A 26,869-nucleotide genomic window follows, 5' to 3' on the forward strand; every position below is an offset into this window, starting at 1 on the left:
TTTAATGTTTATTTATTTTTGAGAGAGAGTAGGGAAGGGGCAGAAAGAGAGAGAGAGCATGAGCAGGTGAGGGGCAGAAAGAGAGGGAGACACAGAATCTGAAGCAGGCTGCAGGCTCCAGGCTGTCAGCACAGAACCTGACATGGGGCCTGAACCCACGAACCGCGAGATCATGACCTGAGCTGAAGTCGGACGCTAACCGACTGAGCCGCCCAAGTGCCCCTATATTTCAGTGTATTTTAAATTCTGTTCAAACTCTAATCAGTCAGTGGTTCCCTATAAAGAGCTTTCCAGAACTGTGGAAGAAAGTCAGTACCCATTAACAGTGACCAGAAAGTTATAACGCAGTTGGATGAGCCTAGATGTTACATCTTGTTTCAGACTCAGCTTTCCTGTCCTAGCTACTTGTAAGGAACCACTACAAAGTCAAATCTTGCAAGTGAATGAATAAGATCCCCCCAGGCATGGTGGAGTTTATAACTTTTCCAAACACAGAGGTATTTCTCATTGATGACTTAGGTCTGAGAGTAGGAACCTCTGATCTTAAACAAAAAGCTAAGAATATTCTGTATTCTAGCTCTAATAAACAGTGGGAAGGAAAGGTACTATACAGGAGTAAGTTTTGGCACCACTGCTGTCCAGACAGTCCAGGTGGTAGGAATGGTCTTGACAGTAAATGGCTGGGTAGAGTCAGGGTAGAAAATATCCTGGGTCTGCAGAGCAGCGGGATGGATGTACTGGGATCACTAAACACGGGTGCTTCACTGCCTTCAGAGTGAGACAAAAGGTGTCAGACACATTAAAACCAAACCAAACAAACACAAAAAAACTTTGATAAAGTGACAGGAGATATTGAAGGCTCAAGAAACCACTGATCCTGCTACAGATGAGCAGGCAACAATCAGACTGTCTTTATGAACATCCCAAGGGAGTTCATACATTTTTGAAAATCAGGTTTCATTAACATTTACCCTTTACACATATTCCAATGGCCTTATTAGGAGCAAGTATCTGGTTTTAATGGTAGATTGGTTATGCATGAAATAATCTACTCATCATTCTTATTAAATATACTGGAGGGAAGTGGATGGATCAGTTAATTACTATGGTTAAGTTTTTCTGCAAGTGCGTTCAAGTTCTCCAACTCTGGTTTCCTCAGAAATAGTATTCTTTCTGTGACCAATGCTGAGGGTCATCCACAATTCTAGCTGTCAAGTGTCTGTCCTACTCCTATTCTTTTTCCTTTTCCAACTTTCTTTAAATAAAACCCTACATAAATATCCAGTACATCAGAAAGACAGAGTTGCTCTTAATGAAGAGAGGTTAGAGGTAGGGTCTAGAACCCAACGCCACACCTATAATTCTTTGTAAAAAAGACTTAGGACAAAACATTCATAACTCTGGATAAGAAGACAAATAGGTATATGAAAAATATCAAGCTCAATGGTAAAACCTTTCAAGGGCAGGAAGCTCATATTAATCGGTAACCTAGGGTCTAGCATATAGGTGACTGGGACAGAAGAGGTGAACAATAAATACTTGTTCAAAAAATGAAGTTTGAAAGCTTCTTCAAGATTCCATCAAATTTCCTGAAAGATGAAACCGTTGGGGCAGTTGTCTGAGCCAGCAGTGGATGAGCCAGTATAAACCATACATGTGTCTTTTAGAGACACTCAAACATGTCAGGGCATATTAGGCCAAGAAGTTCATGGCATTCCTGATCAGGGATCAACAAAAAAACCTTGAGACCTTTTTGACTTGGGTATAAAGGACATTCATATGAAGTAAAGCCAGAAGGGGCCATGATCAAGCATTCTATTAATCAGCAGGGCCATTATAATAAATGGCCCAGGGTAAAGCAGGCAAGAAATATAGTACAGAGCATGGGGAAGACAGGAAGCAGCAGGGAAGGAAGCAGGTCTAGGCAGGTAAATTTAACAGTGTGGAAGACCAGATTCAGTAAGAACAAGAACAAAGGGGCAGAAAGCACTAATGCTGAGCAGTGAGCAGAGGCTGGCTATTCCCTGCAACATTTGTAAGATTGCACTCTACTGGTTTGTGGGAAGCATTGAGCATACAGATATTGACCACTACTGTGAGATGGAGGTGGAAGAACTACAGAGAAAACGCGATCCAGATGATGCAGTGGCAGAAGTACTAGTTGAATTCATAGACAACTTCCCAAGCAGAAGAGAAAGTGGAAAAAGAAATGTCTGCCTACCTAAGGCAGAATAGTTATGCATCTCTGCTGAACCTACTTACCTCTGACTTGCTGTTCTAGACTAAGGATGACTGCCACGGCCTGATGAAGAATAAGGAGTTTTGTTTGGGGTTTTTCACTCTTTAAATGGAGCTGACACATTCGACCAAGCTCTTTGAATGCCTCATTAATATCCCGCACACGTAAACGTTCTCTGGCATTGTTAGCCATCCGCCTTTCCTTCTCCCTTTCTATCTTCTGTTCTGGGTTCAAATCCTCATCTTCATTAGTACTGCTAGAAAACAAAGTAAACAACAATGTCTATTAGATTCCCTATAAAATATGATGTGCTTATTATATAAAATCATAAAGTATAAAGATGGAAATGAAACTTATCTACAAACTTTACCAAACAGTAATAACAGTTATACTTAACATGATTATATGTATATCTTTCCAGTCTTCATTTTATGCACACTTATATAGTTGAAATTATGCCACATATATTTTTAAAGCTTATTTATTTTGAGAGAGAGCGAGTGGGGGAGGGACAGAGAGAGAGGAAGAGAGAGAATTCCAAGCAGGCTTCGCACTGTCAGCGCAGAGCCCTACGCAGGATTCAAACCCATGAAAGTGTGAGACCATGACCTAAGCTGAAATCAGGAATCGGACTCTTAACCGAATGAACCACCCAGGCGCCCCTACCACATAAATTTTAAAATGCATTTTCACTGTGCATTATAACATAAAGTCATCTCTATACCAGCACCACTCTTCATAAACATAATTTGAATGACTACGTAATATTCTAGCACCTTGCTACTCAGACTGTGATCATCAGAATCAGCATTATCGGGAGCTTGTTAAAAACAAACTCTCAAGGGTGCATGGGTGGCTCAGTGGGTTAAACATCCAACTTTGGCTCAGGTCATGATCTCACTGTTTGTGAGTTCGAGCCCCATGTTGGGCTTTGTGCTGACAGCTCAGAGCCTGGAGCCTGCTTCTGATTCCGTGTCTCAGTCTCTCTCTTCCCCTCATCCGCTTGCGCTCGCTTGTTCTCTCTCTCAAAAATAAACAAACATTAACCCCCTTCCCCCAATAAAACCCCCCCAAGCCCCATAAACTCTTAAGTTCTACTGCAAGCCTACAAATTGGAAGTTACATTTTAACAAGATCCCTGGCTGGTTCATATGTACATTAAGGTTTGAGAAGCACTGTCCCAGTACACTAATGCATTCTAACTTGCCTATCCCATCTTCTTAAATATCTTCTAGCAGGCACCTGGTGAAAAGGAGAAAGACAAGCTAAAGGTAGAGGATGAGAGAAGGATCTCAGAAAAGGACTACTTTTTGTTTCACAGAGAAATATCATCAGTGGCAATGATTTTAAAACATGGGTAAACTGGAACAATTTTTTTGAAGGACAAACTGGCAAAATATCCAAAGCTTTAAAATGTTTATTACATCTTGATCAGCAATTCTAACTTTAGAAATTCATCCTAAGGATATAATTAGAGATGTTCATAGGATTTTATGTAAAAATTGATCACACAATTATTTACTTTAGCAACTAATTGCAGTCCAATAATAGGAGACAGGTTAAATAAAGCACAGTACATCCAGACAACTACCTACTATGTAGCCTCTAAAAATTAAGCTTCAGACTATGCTAACTAAAAGATGCCAGACACAAGACTACATACTGTATGATTTACATGAACCTCTAGAAAAGACAAAACTGCAGCAATGGAAAGCAGATCAATGGCTGCCAGGGGATGGAATAAGGGTACTGATTACCAAGGGGTATAAGGAAACTTTTTGGGGCGGTAGTAATATTCTCTATTAATATGGTAGTAGTTATTAAGACCATATACATTTGTCAAAGGACAAAAACTGTACACTTAAAATTGGTGTATTTTATTATATGTGAACTAAATTTCAATAAACCTGGCTAAAAACAAAAACAAAGAAAAAAAAACCATGTTTGAGAAAACTCAGGGACAAATGAAAATGTTAAAAATACACTGTTATATGAAATAAAAGTTGACATTATAAAACATATATTCAGTTTAGTTCCCATTTAAATTGTGTTTATGGAAAAAGAAATATTCCTTAAAAAGTAAACAGTGGTTAAATCTTGGTAGTAAAGTTTCTTGCGATTTTTGTGTATTTTCCAAATTTCTGTAGTGAAAATGGACTAAATAATCAGATAAAAAAATTGAGGATGCATTGGAATAACTTTTAGAAAATTCTATTTTATATCAGAAATGACCAACTGAGCAGAGTCTCTCAGAACCTTGAAATAATGTGCAAAGAATAGATGTTTTCTCTTCTCTAATAACCTTGAATACTGTAATAAAGGGTAAATACACAATAGATTTTTACAAGCTAATTGCCAAAAATTATGTAAAAGTATTCTTTTGATAATAGGGAATCCCTAGCTCTTTTACTTCAAAGGAACCTTTACAGGTCATCGAGTCCAAAGGTTTCCAAATGTGGTTACCATCACAATCTTCAGGGGCACTTGAAAAATAAAGGTTTCATAGGTCCCACTACAGAAGACGTTGATACAGTGAGCTTAGGTTGGTGCCAAGGCAACCTGTGTTTCTAAAATGTTTTAGGATTCCGGGGCACCTTGGGTGGTTCAGTCAGTTGAGCATCAGACTCTTGATTTCTGCTCAGGTCATGATCTTGCAGTTCATGGGATCCAGCCACATCTGGCTTGTGCTGGCAGTACACAGCCTGCTTGGAATTTTCTCTCTCTCTCTCTGGCCCTGCCCTGTGTGCACGCACACATGCGCTCTCTCTCTCTCTCAAAATAAACAAACAACAACAACAACAAAAAACTTACAAAAAAAAAGTTTCAGGATTCTATGTAGTGGGGCTGAGAACTACTGCTAGATCCAGAGAAATCAGAGATTTTCTCAGGATCATACAGCTAATTAGTGGCAGTGTAATGACAAGGACCTAGGTTGGTATTCCATGGAGGCAAGCCTACACCACATACCTAAAATTATCATGATAACAGTAAGTACAGTACCTTTACTGAGTATGTACTGCATGCAACAGAGTGTGTAAAGGGCTTTATATGCATCATTTTTCAGTTTATTTCCATAAGAATCCAGCAATAGAAAGTCTCTTTTCAGAGAAAAAGAAACTAAAGTTCAGAGAGCTTTAATAACTTGTCCAGGGTCATGCGGCAGGTATGTGATGGAGCCATAATTCAAACCCAGGTAAGCCTAACCTATTAATTATTATTAATTACTAAGCGTTGCTGTTATTAGTAACCTGTTTTACTGCCTTCTCAATTTCTGATGATCTATAATAGGTTTAGTAACCTATGGCCCATGATCTGGCTCCTTGTTTTCTTACATAAAATTTTATTGGAAGAGTCATGCCCATTTGTTTATGTACTGTCTGGATGCTTTTATTATAACGGCAGAGCTGAGTAGTTGTGATAGACACCAAAAGGCCCACAAAGCCTAAAATAGCTATCATCTACCCTTTCCACAGAAAGTTTGCCAAACTCTGACCTATAAAATGAGAAGATGCAAACTGTTTCTATTCAAATTCTACTTGAATAACAAAACCATGAAATAATTAAGATGTCTCAAAGGAGTGGTCTCTGGATTCCGTGACCCAATTTTTACTTCTTTTTGCCCCTATACAACTGAATGCAATGCTTACTAAAATGACAGTATTAGAATCTTAAGGTTTAATTTTTAAATTAATTTTCAATTTAATGTTTTTAGTTTTATCTACCATACTTAACACAATCTCCTTTGCACCCTAATTTAATACAAAGAACAATGTTTTAAATATCTTTATGTGATAAATACATATCATTGATACTAAAAAACAGGATATGCCAAAAAATATACCATCTAAATTTAATGTAGAAGTAGAAGAAAAACCTAAGGGAAGAATTTGGAATTCATTTGAAACTAATGAACTATGTGTCAATATCCATGCTATAAAGCAACGTCAAGTCCAGTTTCTAGAAAACCTTCCCCAACAACATAAGTCCACCTGGAGCACTTCCCTTTCTATACTCTTCTCAAATTATTGTTTAAACCAGGAGTTGGCAAAACTTCCTCTGTAAACCAGAAAGTAAATATTTTCAGTCTCATGGGCATTTGGTCTCTGCTGCAACTACCCAAACCTGCCATTGCATTGGGAAAGCAGTCACAGATAATATGCAAATGAATGGTATGTGACAGTGATCCAGTAAAATTTATAAAAATAGGCAGTGAGCCAGATTTGGCCCAGAGGCCATTGTTTGCTGCCCTCTAGTTTAAATCATACAATAGAGTTTTCTCATATACACAGCCTTAAAATAATATATTCAAATATTGATGTCATGTACCTAAATGTCTACAATGGATAATTTTACTTGTTTTAATTATTTTGTCCTCTAATTGAAGAGAGAGATGTAATTCTCTTTATTTTTTTTTTTTTTAGTTTATTCATTTATTTTGAGAGAGAAAGAGAGAGAATCCCAAACAGGCTCTACACCATTAGCACAGAGCCTGTGGTGGCGCTTGAATCCACAAACCATGAGATCATGATCTGAGCCAAAACCAAGAATCAGACACTTAATCAACTGAGCCACACAGGTGCCCTGAGATGTAATTCTTTTTTATACGGAGTCCCTAAAATACTGTGGTATGATGGAAAACATAATTTTGGAGTCAGCATCATATGCCTCCCTTTTTAGGGATGTTGTGAGCACTAAATGAGGTAACATATATAAAGTCCCAATATAGTATTTAGAACATATCTGACACTTAATAAATGCATGGCACCTTTCAATTTTCCAAGTATTTTCACCCATGGCAAGTGAGTGCAATGTAATACCTGGATGGTAACAAATACCTTGTTCTGCCTCTAGATGAAACCTTGATATCTTTTTGGGAGGATTCATCATCTGATTTCATGTCATCTGATGAAGGAGGTTCATGTAGGTTTTCATCTTTCTCTTTGTTTTCAGTCTTGATTTCTGCTGGAACAACAGTTCCAGACTGACTTTGCAAGCCACCTAACAAAGAGGTAAAGAAACAAAATAAATGTCCAGAATTAGAACTAAGATAGTAGAAAGCTTTCTAGATGATGAATGCCCTTACTTGTTACAGGACTCTGATGGAAATCTGAAAATGTAGGGTAATACACTATTCAGGTTGGAAAGAACATATACACATACCTTAGAGAAAATGATTTCTAAATCATCTGTATTTAAATTTTTTTTTCATGTTTATTTGCTTTTGAGAGAGACGGAGACAAACACAGAGTGCCAGTCAGGGGAGGGGCAGAGAGAGGAGACGCAGAATCTGAAGAAGGCTCTGGGGTCTGAGCTGTCAGCACAGGGCCCCACGTGGGGCTCAAACCCATGGACTGCGAGATCATGACCTGAGCCGAAGTCGGACGCCCAACTGACTGAGCCACCCAGGCGCCCCTAAAGCGCGTATTTAAAAGAAAAAGTCTGACCTTGATGCTCATTCTGACACTTACTTTAAGGCACTATTTAAGAAATGAACTAGGATGAGAAACTTGATGCAGTTTAGAAACTGACTTCTAAGATGCTAAGGTAAATAAAGGAAGTAAGTTGTAACATTTTTTTCAGATAAATACAATAAAATGGGTGTCATGGTTAAATATACCTGGGAAAACTTTATTTTGGTGGTCTTAACACTAGTTATATATTTGTACTTATATTTATATAAATTATCTATTTACATAAGTTATATATTTGTACTTAACATTTATGACAGTTTGTTTCTAACAGAATTGTCTGTTTCTCGAGTTGAATTATAATATTTTAAATAATAGCTACCATCATTTATAGCTCTCAACGTATTTGGAATAATTTCTCACGGCTTTTTGGGACCCTGAGGATTTAGTCATGAGGGGAAGTGATAAGAAAGAGAGACATGACAGAAGCAGAAGAATGTAAGACGACCAGTAAGTACTGAACAGTTTGCACGCGGTTCCATCCATCAAGAATTATCTACAATTGGCCCAGCCAAATGGGGCAATTGGAACCCTAAATATCTATCCTCTGCATTCAGTAGCACTACTGTTTGGAATTCCCCCACCTAAGATGACTTTTGATTCACAGATGTCAATCTGCTTGTAAAAAAGACGATAGTGTTCCAAGTGTTATTTATCTCTGTATACATTACTGCTGAAAGCCAACAATACAGTTACCTCTGTAATTTTCTTGTGTTTTGTGGTTCAAGTCTGAGCTTGAAGCAGTGACTGTACTAGACAGGACTGAATGATTGCCATTGAGACTGACAGAGTCTTCTCGATGAGTTCCAACCTAAAGTAAAAAAAAAAAAAAAAAAAAGTTAAGACTGTTCAGAGGCAATAATTGTTCAAATTCTTTTAATGGGTTTAATAGAGAAAATATCTACTTGAATTTAGCAACTTTTTGGGGATGCTAGTTTTCTCATTTTTGGATTTCCTTTTTTTAATTTTTAATGTTTTATTTTTATTTTTGAGAGAGAGACAGACAGACAGACAGACAGACAAGGAGGGGTAGTGGCAGAGAGAGAGGAAGACACAGAATCCAAAGCAGGCTCGAACCCATGAACCATGAGATCATGACCTGAGCCAAAGTCAGATACTCAACTGACTGAGCCACCCAGGTGCCCCTGATTTTTGGATTTCAAAAGACTTGACAGACTACTATAGATTGTTTTTAAAAAAAAAAAAATTTTTCTTTTTAACATTTATTTACTACTGAGAGACAGAGAGACAGAGAGCATGAGCAGGGATGGGGCAGACAGAGGGGGAGACACAGAATCCGAAGCAGGCTCCAGGCTCTGAGCTGTCAGCACAGAGCCTGACATGGGGCTCAAACTCACGAACTGTGAGATCACGACCTGAGCTGAAGTCAGATGCTTAACCGACTGAGCCACCTACGCGCCCCTATAGATTGCTTTTGAATCAAAATATTTAAATTATAAAATTCCAACTTTCAAATGTTGTATCCTACAGAAGGTTGTTGTGTGAAGCAAATAAACTAGACAGACAAAGCACTCTGTAAGTCATAAAATGCTACACATTATAGTATCTATTAATAAACCTACATCATTCTGATCATGTATTTCATATACCACCTAAGTATGAATTTGCATTTAACAAAATATTGCTATATTCCAAGTAATATTATTTATTTATACTCTGGTATACTCTTTTCCTCACACACACACATATAGTGTCTTGTTTTTTCTTCCTCTGACTCCCTCAAAAACCTTAAAAAAGCAGTCTACGGGTGCTCAGTCAGTTAAGCATCCAACTCTTCATTTGAGTTCAGGTCATGATCTCGTGGTTTATGAGATCGAGCCCTACACATTGGGACACTCTCTCTCTTAAATTTTTTTTTTTTCAACGTTTATTTATTTTTGGGACAGAGAGAGACAGAGCATGAACGGGGGAGGGGCAGAGAGAGAGGGAGACACAGAATGGGAAACAGGCTCCAGGCTCTGAGCCATCAGCCCAGAGCCTGACGCGGGCCTCGAACTCACGGACCGCGAGATCGTGACCTGGCTGAAGTCGGACGCTTAACCGACTGCGCCACCCAGGCGCCCCGGGACACTCTCTCTCTTGAGCGTGTGCACCCTTTTGCTCTCTCAAAATAAATACACATTAAAAAAATGAAATTAACTTAAAGCAGAAGTTCTGGGGGCACCTGGGTAGCTTATAGTTAAGCATCTAGTGTCTGAGTCTTGATTGTGGCTGAAGTCATGATCTCACGGTTCATGAGATCAAGCCCTGGGTCAGGCTCTGTGTGGACAGTGTGGAAGGAACCTGCTTGGGACTCTCTCTTCCTCTCACTGCCCTTCCCCTGCTTGTGCTCTCTCTCTCTCTTAAAATAAGTAAATACACTTAAAAAAAAAAAAAAAGAAGTTCTGCACTGCCAAGCAACAAAAATGCCATATAATTTTTATTGTTTTAGTCAAATTCCATAAATCAATTAGCCCAAAATTGGAAGGTAAGGCATGCAAATACCATCAAGTATTTAAGCTATAGTAGTATTTTTAGAAAAACTGGTAAAAAATGAAGCTTTTTGTTAGAACAGTAGCACATGTGTCATCTACAAGATTAAGCCTTTAATTAAAGAGGTTTATTGCCTGGAGTTGTACATGAGAATCACTGTTTTTCAATAAATCCTTCAATCCCAGTAAACTACTTTGTTTGAATCTCTCTTCAGTAATTAATATAGCTTTTATCTTTCATGACTTTGTATGGATTTTACCTTAAGAGGTATAAATACCCTATGCAAGTTTACCCTTTGGTTTCCTGTAAGCTACACAAAAGGAACCAAAGCAAAGTTTTAGGCAATACAGGCCATTTGATACTGGACCTGATTATAACATGTCAGGTCTTCTACCACACTTTGTATTTTAAATTGACTTATTTTATTTGAGAGAGAAAGTGTGAGTGATGGAGGAGCAGAGAGACAGGGAGAGAGAGAGAGAATCCCAAGCAGACTCCGCAAATCAGTGAGGAGCCTGATATGGGACTTGAACCCACGAACCGTGAGATCATGACCTGAGCTGAAGTCAGATGCTTAACCAATGGAGTCACCCAGGCACGCTTTCTACTGCACTTTTAAAGAAATGTCTGTTTTCCACCCTTATTCTTTGATGTAGTTTAAAAAAAAAACAAAACAAAACACCCCACCTAGTGTATTCCCTATCTACTTCTAAATTTATTTGAGGATTAGTCATTGCTGAAGATTAGTTGGCTTTCTTTGCTTGCTATGAACTACTCAATGACCTAAGGAGAAGGTCAGTTCAAAAATCCCATTTATAAAAATATAGTATAAATACATATACAGCTATATAGCTGCAAATTCTTTGAGACTCTAAAAGCCTAGGCCTATTCTATAGATAGATATTACCATGACAATTTTGACTGGCTGAAGAAATCCCACAGGATACAGTAAAAGCTAAGAATTCTGTGTTTGTATTTATAATGTGAACTAAAACTTCCTGTGATCCTTGGTAATATGTGCTGAATTTTGTTCTTACCTAGTATTTTGAGCTATCATACCAAGTAATTTAAAAGAAAATAGACTGTTAGTTAATATCCAAAATCTATAAAGAACTTCTCAAACTCAACACCAAAAAACCAAACAACCCAGGTAAGAAATGGGCAGAAGACATGAATAGACACTTTTCTAAAGAAAACATCCAGATAGCTAACAGATACATGAGAAGATGCTCAATATCACTCATCATTAGCAAAATACAAATCAAAACCTGATGAGATACTACCTCACACCTGTCAGAATGGCTAAAATTAACAACACAAGAAACAACAGGTGCTGGCAAGGATGCGGAGAAACAGGAACACTCTGGAACTGTTGGTAGGAATGCAAACTGGTACAGCCATTCTGTAGAACTGTATGAAAGTTCCTCAAGAAAATAAAAATAGAACTACCTTACAGACCAGCAATTGTATTATTAGGTATTTACCCAAAGGATGCAAAAATACAGAATCGAAGGGGTACATGCACCCTAATGTTTATAGTTTATAGCTGCCAAACTATGGAGAGTGACCAGATGTCCATCAACTGATGAATGGATAAAGAAGGTGTGGTATATACACACAGTGGAATATTACTCAGCCATCAAAAAGAATGACATCTTGCCATTTGCGACAAAGTGGATGGAGTTAAAATGTATTAAGCTAAGTGAAATAAGTCAATCAGAGAAAGACAAATAACATAGAATTTCACTCATCTGTGGAATTTAAGAAACAAAACAGATGAATATATGGAGAGGTAGGGGGCGGGAAGAGAAGAGAGGGAAATAAACCACAAAAGACTTAATAACAGCAAACAAACTGAGGATTGATGAAGAGGGAGGTAGGTGGGAGATGGGCTAGATGGTTACTAAGGAGGGCATTTGTAGTGATGAGCACTGGGTGTTGTATGTAAGTGATGAATCACTGAATTCTATTCCTGAAACCAATATTGCACTGTATGTTAACTAAAATTTAAATTAAAAATAGTCTTTTAAAACTTAAACTTTCAAAAATATGTATATTTACTCTATATTGTATGTATACAACTCATTTTATAGCTCTGTAAGCCAATAGCACTGAACAGCCACAAACTGAACTCTTTTTTTAAATGTTTATTTATTTTGAGAGAGAGAGAGACAGAGCAAGAGCGAGAGTGACCAAAAGTGAGCAGAGTAGGGGCAGAGAGAGGAGAGAAAGAATCCCAAGCAGACTCCACACTCAGCGTGAAGGCTGATGCAAGGCTTGATCTCACGACCATCAGATCATGACCACAGCTGATACCAAGAATTGGACGCTTAACTGGCTGAGCCAGCTAGGTGCTCCACAAACTGAATTTTCACTGGAGTGATAAGTGATGATGCATCTTCTGAATTCTTATTTCTTTTTATTACATTAGTAAAATTTAATTCTGATTTTCTGAATCTCAACTAATAAAAATGTTCTATCATTTCCTCTCTGATGAAAGGCTTGGCAGACAAAAGATCATTATCTAAGTAAATTCTAGGTATTTGTGCTTTACCTGAAGGAAAATCAGTTGGTTGCTCAATTTGTTTTGGGATATAAATGACAGCAAATATTTTCGTCTCTCTGGAATGCTATAAACTAAGTACCTTTTTTACACCAATTTTCATCAATGGCTTCCAAAAGAAAAAAAAATTAATCTTTAAAAAATGGCCTCAGATTAGCAAAAAACCTTAAGTCTGGAGTTTTTCATGTTAATGAAGTCAGCAGGAACTTTATTTATTTATCTATTTATCTATTTATTTATCTATTTATCTATCTATTTATTTATTTAGTAACTTGATTCCCCTTGCAATGGCCCTCATATATTTTCTGGAGAATTTGACTTTCACAGTTCTTAAAGTTCTATTTAACCCTTGCTCACACACTGGCTCCCATGTCTTCCCTTTAATCTGCAGCTACCCATTCAAATGGCTCTGTCCACAGACACAACAGGTGTATAAACAGTCCTTTGTCTGAGCTCAGAGACTGGGCCAGCCAGATAGGACCCTATGTTTAATTGTTCCTCTCGTTAGCATACAGCTGACAGGCTGCTGCTACTAGGGGAGTAGCAGGGGAAGGCAAACCCCTAGGCCTGCCATGCTCTAAATTTCAATCATTATGAAGAGCTCTATTTCAGAATAAAAGGCCCAACTCATTAAATGACATCATCCTGCATTCTGAATCTTCACAATTTGTGTATGGCCTTACTTTTGTGGGAACACCCAACAAGGGACCTGTTTTCATTTAATTTGGCCAAAAGCTTTAAGCACCCACAATGGAAAAATGCTAAATCTAATTAGTTGATGAATAAGAGGTCTTGTGAATTAAGGAGCAGATTGAAAAGTACTCAGTATGAATTCCTCTCTGATTCTGAATTCTATTCTAACAATTTGTTCCATTTATACTATTCACTGAATACTAATGATTTAGATTAATCAGTATTAATCTATGGACTGCTTAAAGGATCTTTATGTTCTGTATGTATTTTGTTTTACCTGAAGAGGGGTTTTAAGCTAGAAACTTGATAGAATTTAATTTGTTATGGTTCCTTTTTAATGATATTTCCATAAATATATATAACCTGTATGGTTTTTAAACTTTTATCAAATCTCTTCAAAAGCACTATAATGTAGTTTTAATAAAAAAAAAATAAATTGCCCATTCAGGACAAAAATGGTTAGAAAAATAAAATACAGTTAAAAATAAACTCTTTCAATTCAGTTTAAACATAGGTACACAATTTCTACGGTATATAAACCTATACTAATAAAATTAAATACTGTCTAAATGTAAGGTTAAAAGGATTCCAAATCTGATATGTGACAATTTTGAATACTACTTTATTTGCTTATTAGGCCTTTAATAACTTAATCTTACATCTCTCAACTAAGAAAAATATAGTTTCTCTAACTGCTTTAGGATTTAGAACACAGACATAATTCATATTTTTAAATTATATAAAACACTTTAAATCCTACAATTTAACATTATTCTGCTATTATACAAGAACACCACAAATCTCCAACTACAGCTTAAACTACAAAAACCCCAAGCAATTAAAAAAAAAAAAAAACTAACGGAAATGGTTGGATTACGTTTCCTCAGTACTTAAAGCAATAAAAAAAAAAACCATGGATAAAATTTTGTATCATAAATAAGGAACTTTTCAAGATTTGCATCAAGCTTCCATTAATATAAAAGCTTCTAATGTAACTTAGCTTGAAGTTGAAATCACTGTTGGAGGAATAACTGAGTACCTTCTGTTAAGGATAAAAGTATCATGGAATTATCTCACTGGGCCTCAGTAGTCTAGATATTACAGCCATAAATAGGTGTGATGTACAATAACTTTATACTGTTGAGACCTTTTTGTAATGCCCAAATGAAATTAACAATTCTAGTCCTTTTCAGTTTTCCACTTAATACCAGTATATTTTCCTATCAGCAGTTTATTCCAAAAGTTTGTGCTTAAACTAAATACATGGGAGCAAAACTAAAGTCCAATGCTGACATTTTAATAGTTCTAAAAATCCTGATTTTGTGCTTTAAAATTTAAACAATATGGGGCGCCTGGGTGGCGCAGTCGGTTAAGCGTCCGACTTCAGCCAGGTCACGATCTCGCGGTCCGGGAGTTCGAGCCCCGCGTCAGGCTCTGGGCTGATGGCTCGGAGCCTGGAGCCTGTTTCCGATTCTGTGTCTGCCTCTCTCTCTGCCCCTCCCCCGTTCATGCTCTGTCTCTCTCTGTCCCAAAAATAAATAAACGTTGAAAAAAAAAATTTTAAAAATAAAATTTAAACAATATATCAATCGCATCCTAGTAAGAGTGTATGACAAAAAGTCTTAAGTTTTCTATCTGGATTCCATAAACATGGAGAAATCATCAAAAATATTGAAAGGGAGTATGAAATTAAGTGAAAATGTTAACCCCACTCAAAAATAAGAGCAGGAGCGCCTGGGAGGCTAAGTTGGTTAAGCGTCAGACTCTTGATTTCAGCTCAGGTCATGATTTCAGGGCTGTGAGATTGAGCCCTGGGTCAACTCCCTGCTAGGTGTGGAGCCTGCTTAAGATTCTCTTTCTCCCTCTCCTTTTCCCCTCCCCGGCTCATGCTCACTTATGTGTATTCTCTCTGTCAAAACAAAATAAAAACAAACAAAAACAAAAATAAGCAAATATAAAAAAAACTATGTGGCTATAATTACTTATAAAAAAGTAAGAATTATTCACTTCTTAGTTTCTTTTTCTGGCATAGTAATCTTTCAAGAAATTAAATTTTTCTGTGTATTAGACAGCTAAAATCATGTTAAATGCCTTCTGTGGTTGAAACCTCATTTAATTCTAAGGTTTTATTTTTCAGTAATCTCTATACCCAATGTGGGGCTTGAACTTACAACCCTGAGATCAAGAGCTGCATGCTCTACTGACTGAGCCCGCCAGGTACCCCCTAAACCTCACTGAATTCTATTCTTTGGTGCTGGTCAAATCTGCTTGGTTAAAAGTAACAAAAATCAGGGTGCCTGGGTGGCTCAGTCGGTTAAGTGTCCGACTCTTGGTCAGCTCAGGTCATGTTCTCATGGACTCTGAGATAGAGCCCTGTGTCCCTGCTTGGGAATGTCTCTCTCTCCCTCTCTCTCTGCCCCTACCCCATTCACGTTGTGTCTCAAAATAAACAAAAATAATAATAAAAAACAGTAACAGTCAAAATTAAGTCTTTTGATATTGGCTCCTATTGACATATGTTTTTGGCATTTGGTAGTCTTATGTCCTTGGTGTGAAATATAAAAATCCTTTTCTGGAATAACTAAAAAATACCAGAGAATTATTTCATCTATAAGAAGATGGTTGTCCCACAAATCAACAGTATCAGCTACAGATGACTTTTATTTTTAAAAAAAATTTTTTTTTTTCAACGTTTATTTATTTTTGGGACAGAGACAGAGCATGAACGGGGGAGGGGCAGAGAGAGAAGGAGACACAGAATCGGAAACAGGCTCCAGGCTCTGAGCCATCAGCCCAGAGCCTGACGCGGGGCTCGAACTCACAGACCGCGAGATCGTGACCTGGCTGAAGTCGGACGCTTAACTGACTGCGCCACCCAGGCGCCCCTACAGATGACTTTTAATGACATATTTTTCTTATAACTGAAAACATTCACATTGTAAAGGAAGTTTATCAGCAACAAAATTATTTCCCTGACCAAGAGACACTATCTTGATTAACCTGTCTATGTAGGTTTTACACCACAAATAATCTTGATAGCATTGCAGGCTGAGAGCTGGGCTGTCTGTATCACTTCTATATTGATATCAACTTTTATTCTTCCACTCTAAGTGTATTCTGGCTTACCTCAAATATTCCAGCTACTTCAACAGCACTCCCAAACTAATCATTAAAAAAATAGGAAACATCTATAGGCTCCAGGAAAAAGAAAAAAACTTGCCAACCCTTGTTACCTGCACTAGGAAGCTAATTTATGTTCCAATTCAAAAAACTGGCAAGGTACGGCCTGTCGGCTAAATCTGGTCCTGGTTTCTTAAATATTAAGGAGCTCTCTTTTTGTAAATGAAGTTTTATTGGAACACAGCCACACCCATTTGTTTTCATAATGTCTATGGCTGCTTTCATGTTAGAATGTTAAAGTAAATTTTACTATCTGGCCTTTTACAGAAAAAGTATGCTGATCCCTCTACTAAATGGAGCAGAGAAAGCAATATCATAATTAAAATCTGCAATTAGGTTGGTGGTCTGACTCTTGGTTTGGGCTCAGGTCATGATCTTGCAGTTGTGAGATAGAGCCCTGTGTCAGGCTCTGCACTGGGTGTGTAGCCTGCTTGGGATTCTCTCTCTCCCTCTCCCTCTGCCCCTTCCCTGCTTGTGTGTCTGCATGTGTGTGTGCTCTCACCCTGTCTCAAAATAAATAAAAGAAGCTTAAAAAATAATATATATGTGTAAAAAAATATATATATGTATATATGTGTATATATGTGTATATATGTGTATATGTATATGTATATATATATATATATATATATATATATATATATATATATAAAACCCCTGCAATTAGGATAGTGACCTACAGTACATGCCCATGAGAACAAAAATCCATTACAACAAAAATTTTATTTGAACGTTCTATGGAATTCCTGAATTGATATTTGTTTATTAAAATAATTCTTCTCCCTGCAGAAAATAAATCGAATAATGAAAACTACATATTTTAGAGAGAAGGTGACCTCACAAATTCTACAAGGTGATATAAAATTGCCGATAAACTGGTGTTTCTGTGGTTACTTCATAATTTTGGCCAAGTAGCCTCCATTTGTGGAAGCCTATAGAACAAATACTAATTTATGTTAATGTAGAGGATAATACATAAACTACCACAAAGTTAAACAAGACAAAAAAGGAAAAGTGATTCTAGAATGTAAAATTGTGTTATTTCTTAGTCAGGATCAATTAGAATTCACAGGGGCAAGAGGGAATAATAAAAGCAGGAGATTAATTCTTGAAAATGGCTGGCAATAGTTAAAATAATATGTCTCCCCAAATCACATACCATCCAATAATATGAAAAGAGTTGATTTCACATAGGTGGGTACTGGGCATGTAAGCAAGGTGCTCCTGCCACTCCTGATGTCTTCAGACATGGACAAGAGCCAGAATAAGAATATTCCTCAACTGTATGCCTCAGGCTTGGCTGGGAGAGTCACTGCTGACTGTGAACTTCATTTCATTCTACCCTTTGATGTTTCTGCTGAAGTTGAGAACTGAGGACTTATAGCTAAACTGTTCATCTCAGAAGGATAGGAGATGAATAGTGACTCACCTGACAGTCTCAGACTTTTTTGTCAGTTAATAACTTTATATTTTGAGGGTAAGCCTGTCAGAAACATCTGTAGATCCACCTCCACTAGGTGACTGTCTGGACGGGGCAGACACAGCAGATGACATGTGGCAGCTGTTCACCAGCTATGGGTCCTCTAAGGCGCAGTAAGAACTGAAGAGAGGATGTGGGTAGTCACGCTGAGTGGCAGCATGGCCTTAGTTGCTGCAGTGCTGAGGCTGCTACTGAGACTAAGTCAGACTCACGTCACAGTGATAAGACTTTTTTCTAGACTAGTCTTTTTTTTTTTTCTTTGTAAAGAGTATCTCTGGCAACCTTTTTTTTTTTTTTTGATGCTGTGAAGTAGGCAGCATATTCCTAGAGGATATAATGGGAGCTACTTATTAATTAAAAGCTTCGGGGCAATAGCTAATTTAACAATTTTTCCCTCCACAAGTCCTTTTAAAATGCACTAGATTTCTACATGGCTTTTTAAGACTGGATTTTGAAAAATCTGTTTTCTAACTCATATCCAAAGTTGGTAAAAATAACTTCCCAAATACAGAAGTTCCATTTTTTTTTTTAAATTTTTTTTTTGTTCAACGTTTATTTATTTTTTTATTTTTTAAAATATTTTTTTTTTTCAACGTTTATTTTTATTTTTGGGACAGAGAGAGACAGAGCATGAACGGGGGAGGGGCAGAGAGAGAGAGGGAGACACAGAATCGGAAACAGGCTCCAGGCTCTGAGCCATCAGCCCAGAGCCTGACGCGGGGCTCGAACTCACGGACCGCGAGATCGTGACCTGGCTGAAGTCGGACGCTTAACCGACTGCGCCACCCAGGCGCCCCTAACGTTTATTTATTTTTGGGACAGAGAGAGACAGAGCATGAACGGGGGAGGGGCAGAGAGAGAGGGAGACACAGAATCGGAAACAGGCTCCAGGCTCTGAGCCATCAGCCCAGAGCCTGACGCGGGGCTCAAACTCCCGGACCGCGAGATCGTGACCTGGCTGAAGTCGGACGCTTAACCGACTGCGCCACCCAGGCGCCCCAGAAGTTCCATTTTTTACAAATCCTATATTTAATTGGTGGGAGCCAGAGATATACCAGAGATTTATCTATAGCAGATAAAGTGGACTAGGGGCAGTGAGCTATTAATAGTGAAGAATTAAAAAATGATTATGAGGGAGGAATAACTACAAATGGTGCAAATGAGACAAACTTTGGATTCAAATATATTGATTTTTAAGTCATTCTTCTAAATAAGGATAAAGTTATTTCAACAAAAACAATAATTATTAATTTGACATTCTACATTTATGTGGGCAACAAATGCTACCCTATACACAATATTATTTTAATTATTATTACTAACAGGGCTAATACTCCCTTATATGTCTATGATTTTTGTAATTTTCAATGTTTTCACATTTTATTAGCTTACCAACAGCATCAAAAACTATTTTAGAAGGAGCCTGAATTTCAAATTTTCTGACATTAAAAAAATAAATAAACAACAACCACCCAAAACTGGTCATTAAGATATATAAGCATCTAATGTCACCTATGTTGCTAAGAACATTGTACTCCGGAAACTAGAAAGCTGTGTTTGATGTTTACTTCAGCTGCTCCAAAATGAATATAAATGGTTGTCTGACATGTGAATGTGAAAATCTGGAACCAATCCTATTTTATAGAACACAAGCCTTCAGCATTTGGGGCACCTAATTATTTTGATGATAGGTGAATTTTACCCTTGATCACATGGCTTATAGCTAGAAAGTGGTTTCACAGGAGAATATTTCACGGCATGTAATAAATCCTAAAAACAATGCTATAAACACTCAAACACATGGCATCAGTTAAATTGCAGATTCAAAAAGAATTTCACTCCTTTAAAAGACAATTTGGATAAAAAATAATGTAAGACATTCAACACAGAATTTTTGATGTGCTGGAAAATTTTACTTTTTTCTCTCTAAAGTATTACTATGTTTTTAAAAACATGGATTGAATTATTTTATTCTCTTCAGGAATTAATTGAACATTGTTTCCTTTCATTGTCACTCAAATTACAGCTATTCTTAAAACTACCCCACTTTTTCTTTATTTGGGAATAAAGCTTCAATTTGGTCTGGTACAAATAATTTCACATTCCTTCTGGTTTTGAGGGCTGGTTCCAAATTATAATCAACAACTTTTCTAGACCAGAACCCTTGAAATTCAGTCTTGCTTTATAGTTTTTGCTCTTTAGACTTCCTACATACTGTTTCAAGGCAAAAACTGGTCTGCCACACATCTGGGGAAAAAAAAATCTAAGTTTAAGCTAAAATGATCTTGCAGAAAATTTTAGCTTTTTGCACACAATCGTAGCAGGACTTTAAGGGCCAATGTGCAACGAATGACCCGGCCCAAGACAGAGTAAGTCTGTTTGAAAAAGAAGAATCCTCTCCTCCAAAGATTTCATGAAAAACATTTGGGACACTAGGCTTTAACCATTATTACAAAAAAGATGAGCACTATTTTACCATTGAAGCAGATCGACTGCTTGTAACAAGGCTTGATCCACCATAGTTTGAATTGAGGCTTCCAATTGGTGCATTATGGGATGGTCCCAATAAACTGTGTATATCATTGTGACCAGCAGGCAAACTGGTGGACGGTCCAACGGCATGGTTCCGCAGCACATGGATAGCATCATCCAGTCTGTCTAAACGATCCTCCATTCGAGATTGCTGTAGGGATTGAAAAAAGACATGGAGGTTACTGCTGGTATCTGTTAAATTCATTAAACTGCTATGTTTCCTACTTTGGGATATAGAGAAGACAGCAAAGTAAAACGCACTATCAAGTAGCTTCAAAAGCAACTACCTACACTACAATCAAGAATCAAAGAAAAGATATTTGACGACTATGCAAAATTAACAAAGCTTCAGAAACAAATCACTGCTTTATAAAACCAATTTACCAGTCTACCATGAGGCTATTTCTTTTAGCTTCCTACAAAAGACGAAGGCTACTCTACTGTGTCTGATAATTATAGCTGATAAAAAAGATAACCTGTACTTTAATACTGATCTTTGAAATGAGGGCAATTTCGGGAAAGGACCTCAAATCCATCAAGTTTAAGTTGTAATTTTGTTTTAAGTGAATAAAGCATACCTATCTGAAATGGTGAACACATCCAAATATGCTCTTTCACAAAACTGAGGAAATGAGATTGTCTGTGGATACACACATGCCCCATACACAAACATATTAGAATTTAAAAAATCAAAAGCACATGCCAGTAGAGCTCTTTTAAAAAGAATCATTCTCAACAACATGAAAAACAAAAGTCTATTCTTACATACTGTACAAAAACGAAACTGGTCATTGTTTGATTTTAAAAGACTTTGGAGTCTGTACAGGCTTGAAGATTTTAAATGGATAATAGGAAGTATAATTAACTGAAACACAAAAAAGGCACCATCTAAAAGAAATAGTACCTCACAGACATCCTTTAAGAAGGACATTGCATCTTGCAAATGCTCGTGAAGTTGCTGCTCAACTCGATTTTTCTGGCAAAGTCAAGACAGAACAGGAGGCAAAGCACAGGTTAAGATTAACTCCAAAAGAGATGAGGAAATAGCTGATGTCGCATGTCAGCATAACATGTTAGTAAAGTTAACGCAGAGACCTGCGAGATCTACTTGTATTAAGGTATGAGAAGGCTGGGATTTAACAGCGAAGTTATAAGGTTAGCATCTAAATAGCACACATTGTTTATATTTGCTTGCAAAATATGAAAGAAGAAGACTTTCCCTTCAACTGTTCTGTTAGTCACAGAAAAAGAACTCTTCTATTTGCAACGTGAAATTACTAAGTGACAGCATGACTTAGCATTCCATCAAGTTATTCTATTTTGTTTGTATAATACTATGTAATTCTGTGGTAGGTATTGAAAAACAACAGTAGCTAACATTCTACCACAAATTCTTCGCATTCAATACCTAGACAGGCTCTTTTATTCTACCTCCTTATTTGTTTATTAAGTAACATTTTTGCTTATACAATTAACACAATATATTTTTAAAAATGAAAACATGGGAAATAACACTTTTCATGACAAAAATAATTGATGCTACATTTAAAAATTTTAGTCAAAATGTTATTAACTATATACAGAATAGTCACATGAGAAAGAATAAAATGTGACCATGCTGCATTGCTCGGCTAGTTTTCTTGCTTTTATTTGATCTCTTTACTTTTTTGTTTGTTCCTTCTTCTATATAAACATAAAAGTATAGAAAAGTTAAACTCTAGATTTATCAAAAAAGCAAAAATCCCATAACACTATTTTACTACCAGCTGTCCTGAGATCAGAAAGAAGCCTGATGTCCCAAAGAACAGATGGCAAAAGGCACACCCAATGTGTCTTATATTGTTAAACTAAATCAGGCCATTTGTTAGCAAAGAATTCGTGTGTAATGCTATCCTACTGTTTTTTCATTGTTACTCAGGATTTACTAAAAATGCACTCTGCACTATCAGATAAAAGTGACCCGTATATTTCTAAGAGGCTCTTACCAGGGAGTGGAGTGAGTTTTCATAGCTGGGGGATGAAGGAGCTTGCCCTCCAGGTCTGGGCCACTGACTGGTACCTGTTAAAACAAAATACAAAAGCATACACACACACCTTGGTTAACTCACTGATCTTGACAATGCTCTGAAAGAAAGGGTAAAGCCATTCTATAGCTGTACATAAACTTATGCAAACATTTTTGTTCAGCCTTCAGCGTAGTATTGGCTACTTACAAGCCCAACACATTAAAAAAAATCTTTTTCAGGGCACTTGGCTGGCTCAGTCAGTGGAGCATGCGACTCTTGATCCCAGAGTCTGAGCCCCATGTTGGGTGTAGAGATTACTTAAAAATCTTAAAGTCTTTTTCATTACTAATACAACTGTGTAGGGAGTTGGGAATAAAAGAAAAAACTGCACAGTACTTTACAAAGTAACTACTTTGCAAAAATTTGTATTAGTTATTATTAACTACTTGTTATTTTGCAACAACAAAAAAAGCCAGAAACAGGCCCATAAATACAGAGAACTGGTAGTTGCCAGAGGGGCAGGAAGGAGGAGAGGAGTCACAAGCTTCCAGTTACAGAATGAGTAAGTCATGGGGATGAAAGGCACAGTATAGGGTATATAATCAATGATATTGTAATAGTGCAGTATAGTGACAGATGGTAGCTACACTTGTGGTGAGCTTAGCACAATGTATAGAGCTGTCAAATCACTATGCTGTACACCTGAAATGAATGTAACATCCTGTGTTCATTATACTTCAAAAAACAAAAACTACTTTTATGTTTGAATGTCCTTCAGATTTTGTCCACAAGCAGATTATCTTGAGAAAATGTACTTAAAACATACGTAATTTAAAATTCTGTTCCTTCTCCATGACTTTCCATAGCTTTTGTTATTAAATGACTACGTTAATATTCACTTGATTTTCTAGATCATAATTTATATAATCACCATTATTACCTCACTGCTGGAGGTTTATTTCAGTTGGCTATTACGAATAGTACCTAAATATTACTATATTGTGAATGGTAAACATTGTTATTTTCTTTTTTGGGAACATGTCTTGAGGATAAATAGCATTTCTGAATTAAAAGGTATAAATATATTTATGATACTCAATTCATAAAGCCAAATTACTTTCTAAAGTGTCCTATTAACTTCTGCCATTAAGTTACGCACAAATGCACCAATTTCAAACGACTGCAAATGCATTTAGGGTTATCTGTTAAACATTTTCCCAACATAATTTACACAAAAACACATTATTTAATTTGGAAAATATCACCATGAAAATTTTTAATGTCATTTATTCTTCAACTTTAGAAAAGTAGCACTAACACACAGCAAAAAAACATACAAGTTCAGAGTAGAAAAAAATAAAAAGGAAGAAAACGATAAAAAAAAGACAAAAGGATTAATTCATTCATGTGTTTAAGACAATACAGCCTGTGCAGTTGGAAATAATTTATTTACAGAAAATAATGAGAACCATTATAGTTATTAATATTATAGTTATTAATAAATGCTTCAGTGACAACCTGAGTTATAGGAGAAATATGAAGTTGGAGAACTTGCAGGTTTACTTAATTTGTCAGATTTACTGCTAAATGAAGTTTTAACCTATGTTCTTTGTACCAAGCATGTTGTTGCAGATTATTTGCCAAATGTAGGAAACAATGAAAATGTATGGTAAATCTTAACTATTATAGTTCACTTCAGTTGAATAACTTAGTAATTGTATTCCCATCAATCAAATATATTTTACAAGTTGAAAAGTTGGATAAAGTTTTAACCTGATGAAATTTCACAATTATATGCATACTGTTGTGATTACATAGGAAAATTTTAAATAGTAAAACTGTGAGAAAAAAATATATATTACGTACTTCATCAGCAAACAATTTTTTTTTTTACTTGTAGGCAAATTACAAATTATTCTGAGAACCATTAAAGGTTTCCTGCTGGACATACAAACACAGTCATAATTCAACTACATGAATTATGGACAATCTAAAATTGAGCACTGAAACAGAAGCTTGCGAACTTAAAATTAACAAGTAGATTTTAGTAACCAGAGAAACCCAGTAACTGACTATATGAAGAACTCACATAAATAACCAGCCAACACCTTTCCACTGATTTCAGTACATTAGTGCTTTCCAAGCACTGATGCAGAATTATGAATTTTATGTGGATAAAAGGTTAATCCTAATCCATTTTGAAAAAGACCCTAAATTACTTTTAATGTAATTTCTTTTAATGTTTACAATATTTTATTTTCCAACATTTTCCTCCAACCTTCCCATTCCTCTTTGGGTGATCAGCCTGTAACAGGACTCTAATCATCAAATTATTTAATCTACATCAGATATTAATACAAGTTTTATGTTTAAACACCTCAGAATTGTTAACATGCATCTGCTTGGCAAAACATGCGATTTTTGTGGTTCTCCAACTAGTTTAGGGTTGAGGAATGAGATATGTGCACTGAGTTACTCAGGTAAGAAATCACCTATATTCATTATTTTATTGATAGTGATATGAAGAAACCATGCTAAGGTCTATATCCAAAATGTAATCCATTAAACTGGAAAAATACACATATACTCAAACCGGTTTTGTTTTTATTATAGACTGGGCTGCCCCAGTGTGACATACTTGGTTAAAACAGAATACTAATGTGCTTAAATCAGGGATATCTGTTTGAACTTTATAGACATGCCAAGTTATATCTCATGGACAGAGCTCCTTGAACGCCAGTTAGTAGTTTAAAACATTATGCTATTAGTCATAAAGAAGATGACTGGATAGTTAGATAGAGTTATTAGTTCAGTAGAAATCAATCCTATTGCTGATGTTGGCATCTCTATCTCTAGCTTGTAACATTACACAAATATTGTAGAGAATAGAGAACAGGGTATTTCCCACCTTCCTTCCCTGTCACCTCGTATTTGGTGTAGACCTATCAAGAGGGTTGGGGCTTATTCTTCCTTCTATTAGTGAGCATAAGATTTCAACTGTTTATGCAGTTACCAATTTCTGTAATTGCCTGGGCTTTTTAGTGATCACCCTAAAAAGCTAGTTCTTATTCAAGAAGGATTGTAATAAACCTACCAGCTATTAAAATATAATTATAATGACTGTTTCTAGAAAACAAGCTAGCTAGGTAATTAGGAGAAGTGAGTTTTTGGCTAGAAAATGTGGAAAGGCTTTCTTTGATCACTAAATCCAAAATTCACCAGTGTTTCTGATCTGCTCACTAAGTGGAACTTAGAATTAACTGGTTAATTAATTTAGAGACTAGATACCAACATTTTATACGGCTGAAATTCTTAGGACCACTTATCATGCATTTTCTTATTTTGTTAGTTGTTTCCCTTTGTAATCTCACCTTAAACTGAAACTTTCATGAGATCCCTCATACTTGGAAAAGGCTGGATAATCAATGTAGTACTCAGTGCTTTGCTTTCCACAATCTGGCTCCAGCCAACCTTTCCATTTTAGTGCTTCACACTTCCATACGTGAAGAGTTCATAATCAGTCATCCCCATGACTCTGGATGAAGAAGTCATGTGCTTTTTTTTTGCATCTGGATCTTTGTTATACTCTTCCCTTTAGACCCAGGAAAACTCTTTCTCCTCCTCTTAAAGTCCTGCTCTCTTCATGAAGCTTATCGTGACCGTTCTACAGCTTAGAGTGAATTCTGATGGTTGTATTTTCATGTATTTATCTTTTTAAAAAAAATGTTTATTTGTTTATTGAGAGAAAGAGAGAGCAAGAGGGGGAGGGGGGGAGAGAGAAGGAAGAAGGGAAAGAGAGGGAGAGAGAGACAGGCAGAGAGTGAATCCCAAGCAGGCTTCGTGCTGCCAGCCCAGAGCCCAACACAGGGCTTGATCTCACAATTGTGAGATCACGACCTGAGCTGATATCAAGAGTCAGATGCTTAACCAACTGAACCACCCCAGCACCCCATGTGTTTACCTTTTATTTTCTCAGCTAAACTGAAAACCTGCTGAAGTCAGATGATTATCAAACACCAGGCACACTGACAGATGATTAAAGTAAATAAATAACTGATTAGCCAAAACTAAGGAATCCTTTCTTCCTTCTCTTCCTCCATTTCTATTGTAAATGTTTTGAAGATTGCTACTGAAAACTGAAATTATTAAACCCTTATTTATTTATATTCCAGAAGGAGGTGAAGAAAGGAAAAACATGGTTTTGTCTGTCTGCTC

General features: G+C 36.6%; 1 protein-coding gene across 9 annotated transcripts in view; it reads right to left on the reverse strand.

The window, feature by feature from the left end:
* TCF12 (transcription factor 12) overlaps positions 1 to 26,869 on the reverse strand; it is a 397,584-nt gene that overhangs the window by 11,514 nt on the left and 359,201 nt on the right. For 4 of the 9 annotated variants that reach the window (XM_032593633.1, XM_030318099.1, XM_032593634.1 and 1 more), the window contains 6 exons: positions 22,634 to 22,707; positions 21,553 to 21,624; positions 20,593 to 20,799; positions 8,404 to 8,518; positions 7,075 to 7,237; positions 2,263 to 2,495 (listed from right to left, as the gene is read on the reverse strand). In XM_032593633.1, the coding sequence (XP_032449524.1) occupies positions 2,263 to 2,495; positions 7,075 to 7,237; positions 8,404 to 8,518; positions 20,593 to 20,799; positions 21,553 to 21,624; positions 22,634 to 22,707 (864 nt within the window). The remainder of the gene's footprint in view (positions 1 to 2,262; positions 2,496 to 7,074; positions 7,238 to 8,403; positions 8,519 to 20,592; positions 20,800 to 21,552; positions 21,625 to 22,633; positions 22,708 to 26,869) is intronic. The other 5 variants (XM_030318105.2, XM_030318101.1, XM_030318103.1 and 2 more) reach the window with 3 other exon arrangements.

The sequence above is a fragment of the Lynx canadensis genome, chromosome B3 (assembly GCF_007474595.2).
Source record: "Lynx canadensis isolate LIC74 chromosome B3, mLynCan4.pri.v2, whole genome shotgun sequence".
Taxonomy (NCBI): domain Eukaryota; kingdom Metazoa; phylum Chordata; class Mammalia; order Carnivora; family Felidae; genus Lynx; species Lynx canadensis.